Source organism: Mercenaria mercenaria, chromosome 14 (assembly GCF_021730395.1).
Source record: "Mercenaria mercenaria strain notata chromosome 14, MADL_Memer_1, whole genome shotgun sequence".
Classification (NCBI taxonomy): Eukaryota; Metazoa; Mollusca; class Bivalvia; order Venerida; family Veneridae; genus Mercenaria; species Mercenaria mercenaria.
In genome coordinates, this window is record NC_069374.1 from 46,531,962 (window position 1) to 46,547,563 (window position 15,602).

The 15,602-nt window shown below is 35.6% G+C and overlaps 2 protein-coding genes across 2 annotated transcripts; one reads left to right on the plus strand and one right to left on the minus strand.

The window, feature by feature from the left end:
- Nucleotides 1-2,802: 2,802 nt before the first annotated feature.
- LOC123536028 (uncharacterized) lies at nucleotides 2,803-5,061 on the plus strand. Its single transcript, XM_045318802.2, has 3 exons — nucleotides 2,803-3,139; nucleotides 3,751-3,918; nucleotides 4,492-5,061. The coding sequence occupies exons 2-3, from the start codon at nucleotides 3,754-3,756 to the stop codon at nucleotides 4,969-4,971; spliced, it is 645 nt and encodes a 214-aa protein (XP_045174737.2). The 5' UTR covers nucleotides 2,803-3,139; nucleotides 3,751-3,753; the 3' UTR covers nucleotides 4,972-5,061.
- Nucleotides 5,062-7,541: 2,480 nt separating this feature from the next.
- On the minus strand, nucleotides 7,542-10,377 carry LOC123536027 (uncharacterized). Its single transcript, XM_045318801.2, has 2 exons — nucleotides 9,800-10,377; nucleotides 7,542-9,321 (listed from the first exon to the last, which is right to left on the minus strand). Exons 1-2 carry the CDS (start codon nucleotides 10,375-10,377, stop codon nucleotides 8,166-8,168), a joined length of 1,734 nt encoding a protein of 577 aa, XP_045174736.2. The 3' UTR covers nucleotides 7,542-8,165.
- Nucleotides 10,378-15,602: the final 5,225 nt, after the last annotated feature.

Below are 15,602 nucleotides of genomic sequence, written 5' to 3' on the forward strand. Positions count from 1 at the left end.
AGACATGGCAGCCCGAGTATGAGTAAAATAAACGCAGTTGATTCAAAATCTATACATGGTGGAGCTGTCGTTTTTGAAATGTCCACTTTCCAACAACAGCCTCCTTCTCTGTATGCAATGGAAATAAAATTCTTCTCGCACTTATGTTTTAGGCAAAGACATTAATCAAGAGCACCGCCTGATGCAACTATTTCAGTATACAAGAAAAGTGAGCCTACAAAAATTTTCCAATTTTCTTAGTACATAAAAGGTCACAATTCCGACAAAATTTATGTTCTGTACCTGCATTCATGCCTAATAATGATACATTTTAAAGTAATGACTCATATTGTATTCAAGTAAAGTAGACCTTAACAAAAGTTTTAATTAGGAAATTCAATAGCCTAGTGGTAGAGCGTCCGCTTCAAGTGCGGGAGGTTGTGGGTTCGATCCCCAACGGCGCCATACCAAAGACGTGAAAAATAGTTCCAGGAGCTCCCTTGCTTAGCGCTCAGCATAAAAAAGGAAACTGGCTTCTTCTCTCATACCCTCGTGGCGATGGATTCCATCAGGAATGAGGTGCCGAGGGTGATTAATATAAGTTGTAAAACTTCCTTCACAATCGACCTGACATAAACTTTGTATAAACTTATGTACACAAAAGGCCGTAGTTCTGAAAAATGTGTGCAGGAGCTATGGTTCCTTACAAACCTAATGATTATCAGTGTACATAGTTTAAACGCTATAAATGGTCTCATTATTAAAGTGGAGTGGAGTAAAACATACAAAAAGGTAATTTCTATTTTCTGAAGTATAAAAAGGATCATAAACATACTCATATAATGACAATATATCACTGTATGTAGTTTCAAAGCTTTTGCACTAATAGTATTCAACCCAAATGGACCTAAACAAAAATTTGAACCATAAAATTCATTTGAAACGGGGCACCACAAACAAAGCAGTGTTTTTAACATTGCGCTCTTAGTCGATATCCACCAACTTTGTATTAAGTTGGAATAAAATCCCTTCAACACATTATGATGCATGTCTCGAACAGGTGTGCCTTTACCTCGTATAAGCCCACCCGCTTAGCTTATTAGGGAGATCTACAGAACGCGGGGTCGTGAATAAGACTCCCCGGGCGTGGGGCTTGTTCTGCATAACGATTTTGGTAACAGACATTGTGTCTAAAATCATTCGTCCTCCACCTTTGATTCATGTGGAGAAGTTTCAACTTGCTTGCAGAGAACAGGTATATTTAATGGAGTTATTTCAAAAAGTGACTAAAACTGAGTTAAGGGTCAGTACAAGTCCTTCCAGTATTGTCAATCAATGTTAAATTTCTATCAAGCTCTTCTAATTGTATTGGAGATAGTTATGCTCTGCACAAATGTTTTATACGTAAATCAGATAAAGGGAGATAGTTAAAACCGTCATTAAGGTAGAGTAGACTGCATTTTCTCTCAATGGTGTCTCCCATTGTGTGAAATTTAAAGTTCTTCGCCTTTACAATATCATTACAGTAGTTTAGGTAATATGAGTTCTGCCCAAGAAAGAAGAGAAATGCTATCATGGTCATAGAGTGCTCACCTGAGATTCAGAGCTTAATCTGGAAAGTTCAAGAGGCTTTATAAGTAAGTTAATGTGACAGATTACAAACAGTTCAAACACTATATTATTCCTAGAATTTAAAACTGGGTGGAACTTACTCACATGTAATTGGACTGGGCTTGGGTTGTTTCCAAAGGTTCTTTGAAATGGTCAACTGCATCAAGCAACTCATAAGAAGTTGTTTAAAGATACCTTCATATTTAGCTCAAGTGGCCCCTTAATAGGGTCATAGACCGCCAGTTAAACAAATGTTGGAGAAGACCGTACAATGATGCTACAGCCAAAGTTTGATAAATATCAATCAAGCCGTTCATGGGGAGAAATCGTTTGAAGGTATTGTTATTTTAGCCCTAGTTACCAATAAAAGGGACCAAGCTCACTCATCAAAAAAGTGGGAGAAGACCTTAAGGATGCTATATAGGGAGTTTAATGAAGATCCATTAAGCGGTTCATGAGAAGACTTCGTTTTAAGAATTTTCTATTGTTAGCTATTGCATCCTCTAGAAAGGTCTAATCATACCAATCGTAATAATTCTGCTACAGACCATGTTTGAAAAAAATCCAACGAGTGACTCACGAGAGAATTGCACGCTTTAGTGCATTCTTTGGCCCAGGATGTGTTCAGTTTTGGACCAGTATCCAGCAAAACAAAAAGCAGTAAAATCACAGTTTACTGAAATGACTTTCGGCTTTTAACGATACAAATATATATAGATCCATTTCATGACCATAGATCCATTTCATGACCAGATAATCTCTGTTGTTGTATATTAAAGTCTAAAACCACATCAAAATTTCACTTAGGGTAATAATTGTGTGGTGTACTAATGCTTTGCAGCAAGAATACCACTCTAAAGGAATCTGGATCCGGCATACAAAAGGTTGAAGAGGGGAGCGTACTTATACTGTTATTATCTGTTTAATATTTAAAACGTACACATAAAACTTTTTAGAGATTCACAAAATCATGGCAATATAATAAAAGTGATTCCGAAAAATAAAACCTTTTCGATTTCATTTATAGTGCATATTACTTGCAATGTAACACAGTGATTTGTATGACAAAATGCAACGTGAAAATATGTGAAACGGCAAAATTCTACAGATATATAGCCCTTTTCGGAAACTGCATTTATCCGCCCTTAGGTACTCTTCAAAGGAGATAAGAATAGACGCGCAAAACGCACACCTGCACTTCCGGGTAGTATGATTGCTGAATACAGAACGTTCTAAATTATTATCGATAAATCGACAAAAGCAGACATGCCTTCACACCAACGATACTGTTGTATATGTAAAAACTACGGCGGAAAGGTAGTTGATGGAAAGAAAGTGTCAATGCATCGATTTCCAGCTGATTTGCGTGTAAGAAAGGTGTGGATTCAACGTTGCAAGAACACTCGACCTAATTTTGTGTTTGTAAATAGTGATCAAACCAGGATGTGTGCTGTGCACTTTATCGGACGTTGTGGGCCAACAAAAGGAAAATCCTCTTCCTTGTTTCTTCCCAAAGGCAGAAGGTGGTGAAAAAGTGTACAAGCTCTCGGTAATAATTTTAAAAAGTTGAATTGTTTTCACAGTTTTGTGATTTTTTATGTGTTAAAACTTCAACTGTCTTGTATATTTATCTGAGTGGAATAAAAAATATATCTATGCTTGCCTCATCCAGACCGGTGGTCGGGACCTCTGTGTGGTTAAGGTCACGGACTTAAAATCACCTGCCCCTCATCGATGTAAATTCAAGCTTCACTCATGTGGAAGCCATCCAGTTGGCTTACAGAAGGTCGGTGGTTCTACCCAGGTCAAATAATAATGCACGGAGGGGCACCTGGGATCTTCCTCCACCACTAAAGCTGGAAAGTTGCCATATGATCTAAATTGTGTTGGTGCAACAAAACAAAAATGATTTAGACCAGAGTAATTTTTATCGGGTTGGTTAATACTGTAGTACTAAACACTTAAAAATGTACAGATTCCTATAAATAGTAAATCGAAAATTATTCGTACCTTTCGAAAAGGTAATTCAAAAATATTTCAATATTAACCTTATGTTACTTAAATAACCGTGTCAGGCTAAATATCTTGATAATTCTATTGTGTGAGTGAAGATTTACTCTACTGAACAGTGATTTTTATTTTGTCGTTTTCTTTTTTTAGACAATGGAGAGTGTTGCAGACATAGACTTAGTGAGCACTGAAGAAAATAACGACACTTCCGAGATGGAGCTGACAACTGACAACCGGTCACCAGACATGAGCTTTGAGAATGACGCTGATGGAATACCAGTTGAAGGCAACGAATCAATACTTGATATATCACTAAGGGTAAGTCTTGTTTGTTGCATTTATCTCTTACATAATACTAAAGACTGTAAGCGTAATGTTTCTTGTTAGACGTGGGTAGTTGACGAAAGTCCCCACCTGGAATGGATGGAACAACTTATTTCCAGCCGAGCCCACGGCAGGTGTTATATTTATCTCCCCAGCATCCAGTCTAGACAGATACTGTTGGAAATAATACCAATTTAAATATATCACCCAGCACTGAACACTAGTCCGAATATCAATCGCGACTTGGAATCGAACCTGGACCGCCGGCATTGTAGTCCAAACTGCTAACCACTGCGCCACTGTTGAGTAAGGAACCGGACGTTCTAATGCTGTCAAACTGTCCGCATAGCAACCATTACTTAGTGCAGAACAGATATAGTTTGATCTTATTTTTGATTAACCATGTTAACTGGAAATCAAATCGAGCCATATTTTTTTGAAAAAAGCTTTAATTGTTCTTTTTAAAGAAAGTGCACATGAAAGTAATTGCAGCCGAATTTTATTGTCTTATAAAATTAATTTAACATTAAAAGACTTCGTCTGTAAGGTATTATTAAAATATTTCAGCTCCATGACTATGGACAGTTCAGACCAGTGCCTTCCATAATTCGCCATCAGTGCCAACAGGCACAGCCACATACTGTTTCTGTCTCCACGCAGACAGATGAAACTAGAATTCCAAAGACGACATCAACACAGACTCCATTAGTGGAAACTGCTTCTAATGGATGTCAGGCGACAAGACCAGCATTCACTTTTGAAGATGTTACAGACGACAACAGTAAAGTCCTGTTCTTCACTGGAATACCAAACGCGGGAACTTTTAAGTGTTTGTTTGATGAACTTGAAAGTGGTATGAAAGTAAACAACTTAGGCCGACCAAAGTCTTTGAGACTTATTGATGAATTTTTCTTGGTTTTAATGAGACTCAGACTTGGACTTCTGCTTGAGGATTTGGCTTTTAGGTTTCATATATCTGTAGGAACTTGCAGTACGATTTTTAATCGTTGGGTGAATTACCTTGACACAAGCTTGAGTTTCTCGTGAAGTGGCCAACACGCAAGAACATAAATGACACTATGCCTCAAAGATTCAGTCGTAAATATCCAAAGTGCCGAGTAATAATAGACTGCACGGAGATTCGAACAGAAACCCATGTTCCTTGCAGCTTAAGTCGCTTCTATACAGTGATTATAAATCACACATGACCTGGAAGTCATTAATCGGAATAAGTCCATCGGGTATTGTGACTTTTGTGTCGGATTTATATCCGGTAGCATTAGTGATAAACAAATAACTAAAAAGTGCGGCATTGTTGACTTGTGTGAAGAAGGTGATGCGATAATGGTAGACAAGGGTTTTCTTATTTCAGATTTAACCACACCTAGAGGTGTAGACCTTATAATTCCCCCCTTTAAAAAAAAGAAAAAGCAGTTTTTACCACATGAAGTGGAAGCAACAAAAACAATCGCAAACCTTCGTATCCATGTTGAAAGAGAAATGGAAAGGATAAAAAACTTTCGAATTGTTCAAGGCACAATGCCAATAACTATGTCGTCGCAGGCAACTAAAATCTGGAAAATTTGCGTAAGTCTGACAAATTTTTTGCCACCCTTAGTGCCAAATAGGTGAAAGCAAAGAAATGTGCACATTTCAGGACTGCAATATGACATGTTTATGTAGTAATACTAGACAAATTATTTACTTTTATGAAGTGGTACTATAAATATTATGCATTGATCTTACGGTTAACATGGTTAAAGTGGTTATCTTTTTATTTATGTTAATAAATTTATTCAAAATTTATGTTGTTTTCTTGCTCTTACAATGTTGGTGCTCTGTATATGGTAGATTGGAAAGAAATGTGTAAGCCTATGTACAGTGTAACATTAGGCCTTAAAAAATTGTTTGTTTCCAGTAACATGCAAAAAAATTAACAAGTAGTACTTTTTTAAAATTACTTTTGTGCTGTTAACCCTTACCCTGTTGAATTTCTGTAACGAACCTGCCCATCTTTCAATCTGGACATTTATTTATTTGGGTTTTAGCACCATTAACTGTTAAAAGGGGTGCAGACCAAAAAAGAAACTGACCGAATGGCGAACAGTGCAGATCATGATCAGACTGCACAGATTTGCAGACTGTTCATGATGACCAGGTCTGGTCGCAGACAGAATCAATCATGTCCATCATGGTAAATGTTAAATGAATACAAGTAGCAGGGTTATACCTTTTGAGCATAAGTTAGTTGATTGCCGACGTCACTGATCATGTTTAAATAATAAAACTTTTTTTGTTAAAAACTTTAAAAAATTCACCAAGGGACTTAAAACATTTAGGGTCAAGTCACCGGAAGCAAACAATTTTAAGTAAGACCTTACTGTACATAGCAATAATGTCTTTGGAAAATGAAAGAAAACGCAAGTGGTCTCTTTTGTGGAAAATATTGACCATTGAAAACAGGTTTTAAAGTAGTGGCCTTTATTCTGAGGTTTGACTGTACTAGCAACTGATGATAATCTGTAAATTCTGATCATATCTGAAAATGTTCTACCTCAGATGTTCCTTTTATCAAGTGACAATATAATTTTGGGATAAAATTTTATCTACAGTACATTACTGATCTGTTATCTTTAACATGTGCATGTCATTTGGCCTGTTAACCCTTGGGGGTACAGAAATTATCATTGTCACTAGCAATTTGCAGATTTTTGACAATTTCCATTTAAACATTTCTGTTTATTCTTAATTAGTTACACACTTGCTCTTTATGAATATTAATGACTTCCATATCAGATCAAAGAAGAGGGTCTAAGGTTTCTAAATCAGCATGTTGCATTTTATATATTTCATCAACAACTACTGTGTATGAAAAATCCTATGTGGTTGCCAACTGTGCATTGTGTAAATGTGTTCAAGATTGTTCCATACAGCAAGAAAGAATGATAAAGTATTCAAGACAAGGTCACTTAAAAAATAGTAATTTTTAAAAGTAGTTTTGGTAAAGGTTACCGTAAAAGAACAACTTTTAGGCCGTACTTTACAGTAAATGCACCTGACATAGCTGACTTTAGCTCCCAAAATTTTAGACCTTCTATTTAGGATGATTTTAAAACCAAACAGCTGTTACCTACACCTAATGACCTATAAGGCCATAATTAAAAATTGCTTGTTTGCGGTAACAGAACCCAATGTTTTTTTGTGTGGGTTGGTTGGTAGGGAATCTTTTCACTGGTAGGTCGTGTTACTGAAATCAATTTTTTTACTCCGTGGCAATCCTTTGCCCATTATTTCTTATATATTGGTGATACCGAAGAAAGTCAAATGTTCATATTTAAGGAATTGTAAAACCATGTAGGCTCTTTTGTGTATTTACTTCAGGCTGAATCAAATAAAATGTTAGATTCTCATTGTCTTAAAAATATTTGTATGGTATCAAAATTTATTGTGTTATTACATTGGGCACTAGTTTTGGACAAATTCTTATTTTCCAAATTGACTTTTTGGCTAACATTTAAAAAGCTTAAACATACTGTGTCCTTTGTGAATGTGGAGAATCTAACATTTTATTCAATCATGCCTAAAATTTTTACATAAAATAAAACATAAGAAAAAGCAAATTTTTATGATTTATACACAGTCAACAACAAACAAAATTATTAGTAAAAGGCTGAATATATATATAAATAATTATCAAAAAATATATATGTTTGAACATAATATTCAGTCAAACCAGTACCAGTAATTAACCCTTACTCAGTTAAATTTCTGTAATGAACTTGTCCATCTTTCAATTTGGACAGTATTATTAAATGTTAAAAGGGGTGCTTACTAAAAAAATACTGACTGAATGGTAAGCAGTGTAGATCTTAATCAGACTGCACAGGTCGCAAAGGCAGAATCACTTGCCGCCAGCAGGTTAAGGGTTAAATTACAAATGTATTAACTTATTCCGCTAAAAAGTGTTTTGCCTGGCTCAGGGGTGGGGGTGGAATGATTTCTGACAACAAACCAATTACTTTAAAGTGAATAAATGTAATTTAAACTTGGTATCTCTTTTCAATTTATAATTACAGATCTAAGGGAATCAACTGTATGAGATATCATATTTCAACATTTATAATTTCAAGAGGTAACACTGAAAACTGGAAGATTTTCTATTGATCATTGATAAGTCCTGATCCTAATATAGTTTTTAACTTGTTCATGCACAATTCATTAGGCAAGTTTCTGACTTAAGCCTAATAAAGTTTCAATCCACGTTGTACCCTTCTTGAGAACAGTTCAGGTAAAACAGCATGCTGGTAAAAGTCCTTGAGTTTAACTAACATGCCCAACCAACATTCCTCATTGAATTCTATTCTTTCAACCGACATGCCACCTAATGTCCAGATCACAAAATCGCACCATTTCATGCCGGTCAGTGCCATCTGGCCCTGAACCTGGTAATAATACTTGTGACCGGTCTTTAAATGACACAAACCAGTTACTGGGTTCGACACACAACAGAAATCTGGATCTTTTGCACAGTCTGTTGGGTGCAGATTTCTCCATCTGTCCGATGCTGGACACTTAATTTCCAGAACACCAGTTTCCATCTGGCCCTGTGAAATGTAGGTGACGATTCCGTCAGGACTTGCACCAAGGTATGGAGTGTCTCCTTTCACGTACAGTCCACACTCTGACACTTTAAAGTCTTGGTATGTTTTTTTCATCGTCATCTCGTATTTTCTTCTAGCCGCTGGCTCATGCTTTATCCCCCATGTCACATATTTGTTTGTAATGTTAGAATACATTATTCTTTTTATTGGTCCTTCACGAGGTGTCTCGGATTTCAGTGACATCACCTCACCAAAGTTTGATGCGGTGACTCTCATTTTTCTTTCATCTTCCCACAAAATGTTTTTTCCTTGACCTCGTGTTAACCTTTCAACTGTCTTACAGTCTACATCACTCATTTTTAATTCATTAAATTTTGTGGTGATTGTCTTCTGTACATCAGCACATGTTAGGTCGACACTATCCTTAAAGTTAAAAGTTATATCAAGAAACTGGGGAACCTCGTCCACTGCTTTGCTCTCAACAAAGTTAAGAAGCCAGCCTGCAGCCGGATTACACTTTTCAAGACTTAACCGAAACCTGTCCTCATCTACAGAATTTATGAATAGTTCTTTTCGTGATTTCTTTTCTACCGCCTCCAATTTAGAATCAAATGTATATTTCCTAAATGTTAATTCACTAGATTTTTTTGGAGTAAGTTTTCTTTTCCGTGGATTGTTAAACTGACCCCATACACATTTTTTTGAAGTCGACGCCAGAGTTCCATCCTTCTTCTTTGCTGTTATGTCAGCAAGGGCGTACATCAGAGCTCCAATGTGATTACATGCTTCCCCACTCCTGAAAGTTAAGAAAAATTGATTGGTTTAAGAATTTTTGTACAAGAAATCTGAACTAAGAAAATAAAATTCTAACAGTGCTCCCAGTACACCATATACGTGTGTAATGTACATTAAAATAATTAGGAAAAAGGTACGCGAAAAAGTAAAGTTTCTGCAACAAATCATATATATCACCATCCTTAATGTGTGCGTACATGTGTAACATAACTTTTTTATTGTGAATATATGATTTAAATTGGGCCAACACAAGTTTCAACTCAGAAGACGGATATCAACATCAAGGTAAATCAAGGCAAGGTAAATAAAATACTATGTTAACCTCAAGTTATATGTCAACCGGTTGAGAGAATCCTTGAAAATAAATCGCAACTATCAACTAAAACCAAATTCATTTTTAAAGCTTTAAGATTATTTTTCGACGATGTATTATATTTTAATATGGTGTATAAGTGAATGAAATGAGACAATGCACTCACCCCGCTGTACAATCACATTCTGCAGAATGGACCTGACCAGTAACTTTTGACAGGCAAAGCCAAACATTGTGATCTGGATTGTCTTTTACATTGGCACTTGGCAAGGATGGCAGAACTTTACATTTGACAAAGCAGTGTTCACATTTCTCGTTAATGTCATGGTACAATATGCTGTGTACATGTCTATCTGCGTAGTACACTTTGGATCTCAGCTGTTTCTTTGTTTTCATTTTTAATACAAAATAATTGTAAATGTCTCCATCACTGAAGTAAGGAAATTCCATTAGATCATTACTCCACGTTTTTAATGTCTCTGGATTCGGTAATTTCTCACCGAGCGGTGTTACAAGTTTCTCAGTTTTTCTTTTTTCAAAATTCACTTCCGCGTTCCTTTGTTCCTGCTGGAGATCGTTTAAGCCTAACTTCTGTACACCTTTAGCTCTTAAAACAAGTTCATTCTTCTTCCCCGACACATACTGATTGTGAAACCGTAAATAATCTTTCAATTGTGACACATTTAACTTGTCAATTTCGATGTCTGACAGATAAGGTTCGTTTTCTTTGTTAACATTCGCCATTTTATCGGAAAAAAATACTACCCAGTGCCCGAAGCAATCCGATTTCAGGAGAGTTGAAAGGGGAGATAACCTACTTTCCGAAAAGGGCTATAGACGGGCAGATGGACACGGTAATTACTTATAGATAAGAACAACCAAACAATTTCATGAGATTAGGTTAAAAGCTTGTGAACGTAATAGGAAAAGGCACAATAGCACAGTCTTTTTTCATTTTTCTTCTGTTTATATAGATGTTATGAAATCTGCAGCTCCTCTCATGTTTCCTAGCACCGGCTTAAGCGGAATTCCTATACATTGAATATGAAATTTTCTTAATGATCAAAAGGACCAAAAATATAACAATACTACGTCAATGTACAGGGAGACTTTTATTCAACTTTTACTCTTGTTCTTCTGATAATATATGATTCAAAAACAAACTAATAACATTATAGATATTGCCTATACCTAATACAGCACATATTAAGGAAACAAGTATAAACCTTCATGTGTATCTTTACAGGTATGTCATGTACGTGTCATTATGTACAATATAAACAAAGACAAAATGTCCTTTAAATTAGTAGATACAAGATGGTAGAATCTTTATAGCTGGTTCAACGTTATATAATAAGATGTCAATGACTTAACATTGATGCTGCCTTTATATCCAGTAACACATCGGTTTCTAACATTCCAAATTCAAGAAGCATGTAAACATTTCTCCATTGTGTCCTACATTGAAAGAAGTAAACAAACTTTAAATGCTTCCCACTCTTCAGTATCTACCTTGATTGTAATTATATCGAAATTGCTGTTATATTATCAAATACTTTCTAGTTATAAATGTTTCTGACAGCTTCAATTTAACCCCACATTTAGGGCATTTCTTCCCACAGTGTTTTTGAAAATATGTAGTGCACAAGGTATACAGGCAGTATGGCCACATAGATAAAAATACCCTGTAGGCTCTCTATCAAAACAGGCTATACACAAGTTAGGCTAATGAGAAACCTGAAAACAGAAACAAGAAAACATCAAAATAGTAATTAAAATGATCCTTGTATAGCTAAATGATATCAACACAAAGGTTCACCAAACAGTATCATACAAAATAAGTTTGGTTATAAAAATATATCATTTGCATGCCTTTAGCCAAGAAGTAAATCAAAATAATAAATCCAAGTTTCATAAAAATTGTTCCAATGCTTTTTTTTTACAATCTAATTATAATACTGCTAAAAATGTACTAGAATTTGATATATACCCCCATTTGATTATATTGTCTTTCCACCATGCTCGTTCAGTACATCATTGTCAGTCTCTCACCACTTCCTCTGGTGGTCTGAATATATAAATGACAATTGTTTGTAAAACGAGGTATAAAATATTAAAATATGTATACAAATGTTTCAATAGCTCGGTTGAACAGTGTCGGCTATAAGAGTGGGAGCACTGGGGTTCGAGCCCCGGCCGCGTCGTACTAAAGACATGAAAAAGGGTACTTGCAGCTTCCTAGCATGGCTCTCAGCATTTAAAGGATTTTAACAGGCGGTAAAATAAGCACAGTTAAGCACAGTTAAGTATCTATTACTGAACACCTTGTTTGTCGCAAGAGAGCTTTGTGGCTGGTGTTGTTTGTGACGTTAAATAAGCTTCTACCTGTTTATGGCTGATACAGTTTGACTGTTTTTATTTCATTCCATTCATAGTCTAGAATTCCTTATTCATTCAATTCCGAAAAATCGTAAATTTTTATAGTATCCCCCAAATGATTTATACATTTGTAAAGACATACCGATACAGGCACGCCCTGCTGACTATACACACTGATTAAAAATAAGGGTCAACATCAAAAATGGAGAGGTAATGAATGTTAACATGGCTTTGTCGCCAAGAATTATGTTGGAAAACTGCATTTGTTTACTGAACATACATACATTAACATTTTATTGGAATAACTTATGTTGTCATTTGTGCAAGTGTAAGTCGACTTTTTAATTTTCATTTTGTCTTTTTAATTCAAGACGTAAAGCTACGTAAGTTATATGGCGAGTTCACTTATATATTAGCAAACATAATGCGTTATATACAGGCATGTCGTCGTTCTATGACTGTAAATTGCTACATCAATACGTAACATATACATATTTATACACGTAATAACACCATGTCGAGATAAAATATGTCGAAAAGTCTATCGTTTTCGCATCAAGTAGGGGGTCAATTAACGCTTCCATAATTTGCTTATGTAGCATGTCGTCCTATTTTCCTGTGTGAAACAATTTTGAATGACACCAGTTATGTCAACAATCGAGTAAATTTAGGTAAACGTAGCATAAATCATGACCAGTTGTAGAAATTTTGTCAACAAGACCAGAATCAGTTCTGGCGTGACGTCTTAATATTTTCCAAGATGCCACGATATTACACGATATGTCGAGATAATCTATCCTGACATGTCTGTTATTTTCACGTCAACTCGGGTGTCAATTAACGCTTCCATATTCATGAGATTTGTTAAGAGAAATCGTAAAAGAAATGTAATTTTGTTTTCCGAAAAATTTAAAAAGTAACTAATCCAGAAATTATTAACAAGACGATTGATCTTACATAGACATTTTAAGGATTTCTAAATTGAGCAGTATTCCGAGATTGGGTACAACTTCACTAAGTGACTCCTGGAGTGGTGCCATTTTGACCTTGGGGCCATGATTTGAACATCGTTCGTAATTGTCTAGTAGACAATGATTCACACATTCAGGGGATCTATAAAACACGAGTTTTAAGTGTATGTTGGTATCAGTACATCTGTATCAATGTATGGTATTAAAGTTCTGTTTTTACATAATCACTTGATCCCATACCCAAAATTGTTCGCATATCAATGTTTGAGTGGTACAATGTGCCAAATGATATGTATCAAAAGAAGGTATGTACCTTTTAACTAAGTTTTGACAATGCGTGGTTTCGATTACCATACTCAAGCATACAATGAGACTTACACTATAGGTTGAAAACAATAGAGCCATAATTCTTACTATCTACGATAAATCGGCAATCACTCTCCATTTCAGATCATACCTTAAGGATGCCTGTAAAGTTCTAACATATATATATAAAAACATCGTGTTTTCGCGGTTTTGCCTTCGCGGTTGAGAAGGCGAAAACACGAAAACACGAAACAAGATCGCGAAAACACGCGCGAAAAATATCGCGTTTTCGTGCTATTAATATCATATTTTCACCCTAGTAACCGCGAAGGCCAAAACACGACTGGAGATGAAGAGCGAAAATGCGAAAACTCGATATTAATAGCGCGAAAACGCGATAATTTAGCGTCGTGTTTTCGCTTTATAGCTTTATAACAATTTCGCCCTTAGGACGAAAGCGCGCGAAACCACGATGGCCCTAACGGAACACCGTACATGAGAGTTAGGATAAACATATGTGCATTAAATGGTCATTAGCTAAAATGTTAAGTTATAAGAAAATAATTGAATAAATATTTTTTAATATTTTTTTAATAGTTCAAGTACTGAAAAGTGGTTTATCTGATATTTTTGTGTCGATTCACAGTAGAACTTAACCCACCCACCCTTTAATTCTGTTTATGCCATATAAATTACATTTGTACGCAATAAATATAATCTGGAAAGTAGATCTCTAGGAAGCACTAAGAACAATGCAAACAGTGAACATTGCAGACTCAGAGTCTGTTCATGAGCAGTAATGGAAAATGCATCAATTCCCGCCCCCCACAACCCTCTAACAACGGCTCACGCAGTTTCAATTTTCAAATCTAAATGAGTTGAAATCAATGATCCCAAAGGACCAGAAAATATAACAACTCTGAGATGAAGCCGGGGCGACTTTTTACGGCCGCCACACAGTACTTAATACCACAGTCACACATACGGCGCGGATAGCTACGTTTAGCTACGGATAGAAACGTAGTAATCCGTATCGGTCCGTACCTGAGCCGTATGGACTGGTACGGATTGATACGGGTTACTACTTTAAGGTACGGCTCAGGTACGGATCGATACGGATTACCACGTTTCTATCCGTGGCTAGACGTAGATATCCGCGCCGTATGTGTGACTGGGGTATTACACCCGCTGTTGTGAAGTAATATAATCTGGAAAGTAGATCCCTCGGAAGCACCGAGAACAATGCAAACATTGAAAATTGCAGACTCGGCTTATTGAGTTTGTTCATGAGCAGTAATGGAAAATGCAACACTGCCCACGCCCCCTATTACCGGCTTAAGCAGTATTCAATTTTCAAATCTAAATGAGTTGAAAACCATATTAATTACGATAAATGAACCCAAAGACATTCAGTCGTTGGAAAGGATATGTTTTAAATCAAACAAAATTATATGAGCACAATTGTTTTCATGTTACGGACAATTTTTATTTGTAATCAAAATAATTATGATTTAGATCTGATAAATTCAAGCATTCTAAAATGAGTTTTAAATTTTTCAATCTTCTTTTTGTTAATAGAATATGAACGATTAAAAAAAAAGATAATATTTTGTCCGTATTCAACAGCAAAACAAATACGCTAGTTTTTATCAGAAAGCAGGAAGTAAATTCTCACTTGTTTAAGTATAATATCACGTGTGAAGGGAGATAAGAATGATATTATTTCCCCATAATAATTACCTGCTTTTCGCCCTTCTCAAAGCTTATACATGTAGGACCATATTAATTTTCTTGTTTAATGAACATAGTATTAAGGAATAGAAATCTCATATCTGTAGAGAAAACACGAAGAGCTATTAGATTATTAATTTTAACAAAAAAAACAACAACATACATTTATATATCAAAAATATGATATGATTTCTCTATAGAAAACAGTTTTATAGATTCTAATTGGTTTCCTGTGACTTACCATATATCTAAAACTCAAAACAATGAGAAAAATACGAGAACAAACATCAGAAATCATCTCCCGCTTTTTTAGATAAAATATAGTCTGTTCTTTGTAATTCTCAGTATTCATGTTGATTACCGGACCTCTAGCCATCCCAGTACGGGACGGGTCTAGAGATCCGGCTAATGGACCCCTAGCTACTTTATAATTTTTAATGGTAAGGGATTACCCTTTCGCTAGAACTACTTCTTTCATTGATATGTGTCTAAAGGCTGAACACCACTAAATCCAGCTGTTCTTTATTTCATATAAAATCCACTCACTTCATAACGGTTTTTCGACATTTTCTAGCATATCAG

Bases quoted from the DNA above. Each gene is read 5' to 3' on its own strand.
- LOC123536027 (XM_045318801.2), bottom strand. From the start codon at position 10,377: ATGGCGAATGTTAACAAAGAAAACGAACCTTATCTGTCAGACATCGAA. The intron at 9,322-9,799 runs GTGAGTGCATTG...CTTAACTTTCAG, and splicing joins GAATGTGATTGTACAGCGGG to GAGTGGGGAAGCATGTAATC.
- LOC123536028 (XM_045318802.2), top strand. From the start codon at position 3,754: ATGGAGAGTGTTGCAGACATAGACTTAGTGAGCACTGAAGAAAATAAC. The intron at 3,919-4,491 runs GTAAGTCTTGTT...AAAATATTTCAG, and splicing joins TACTTGATATATCACTAAGG to CTCCATGACTATGGACAGTT.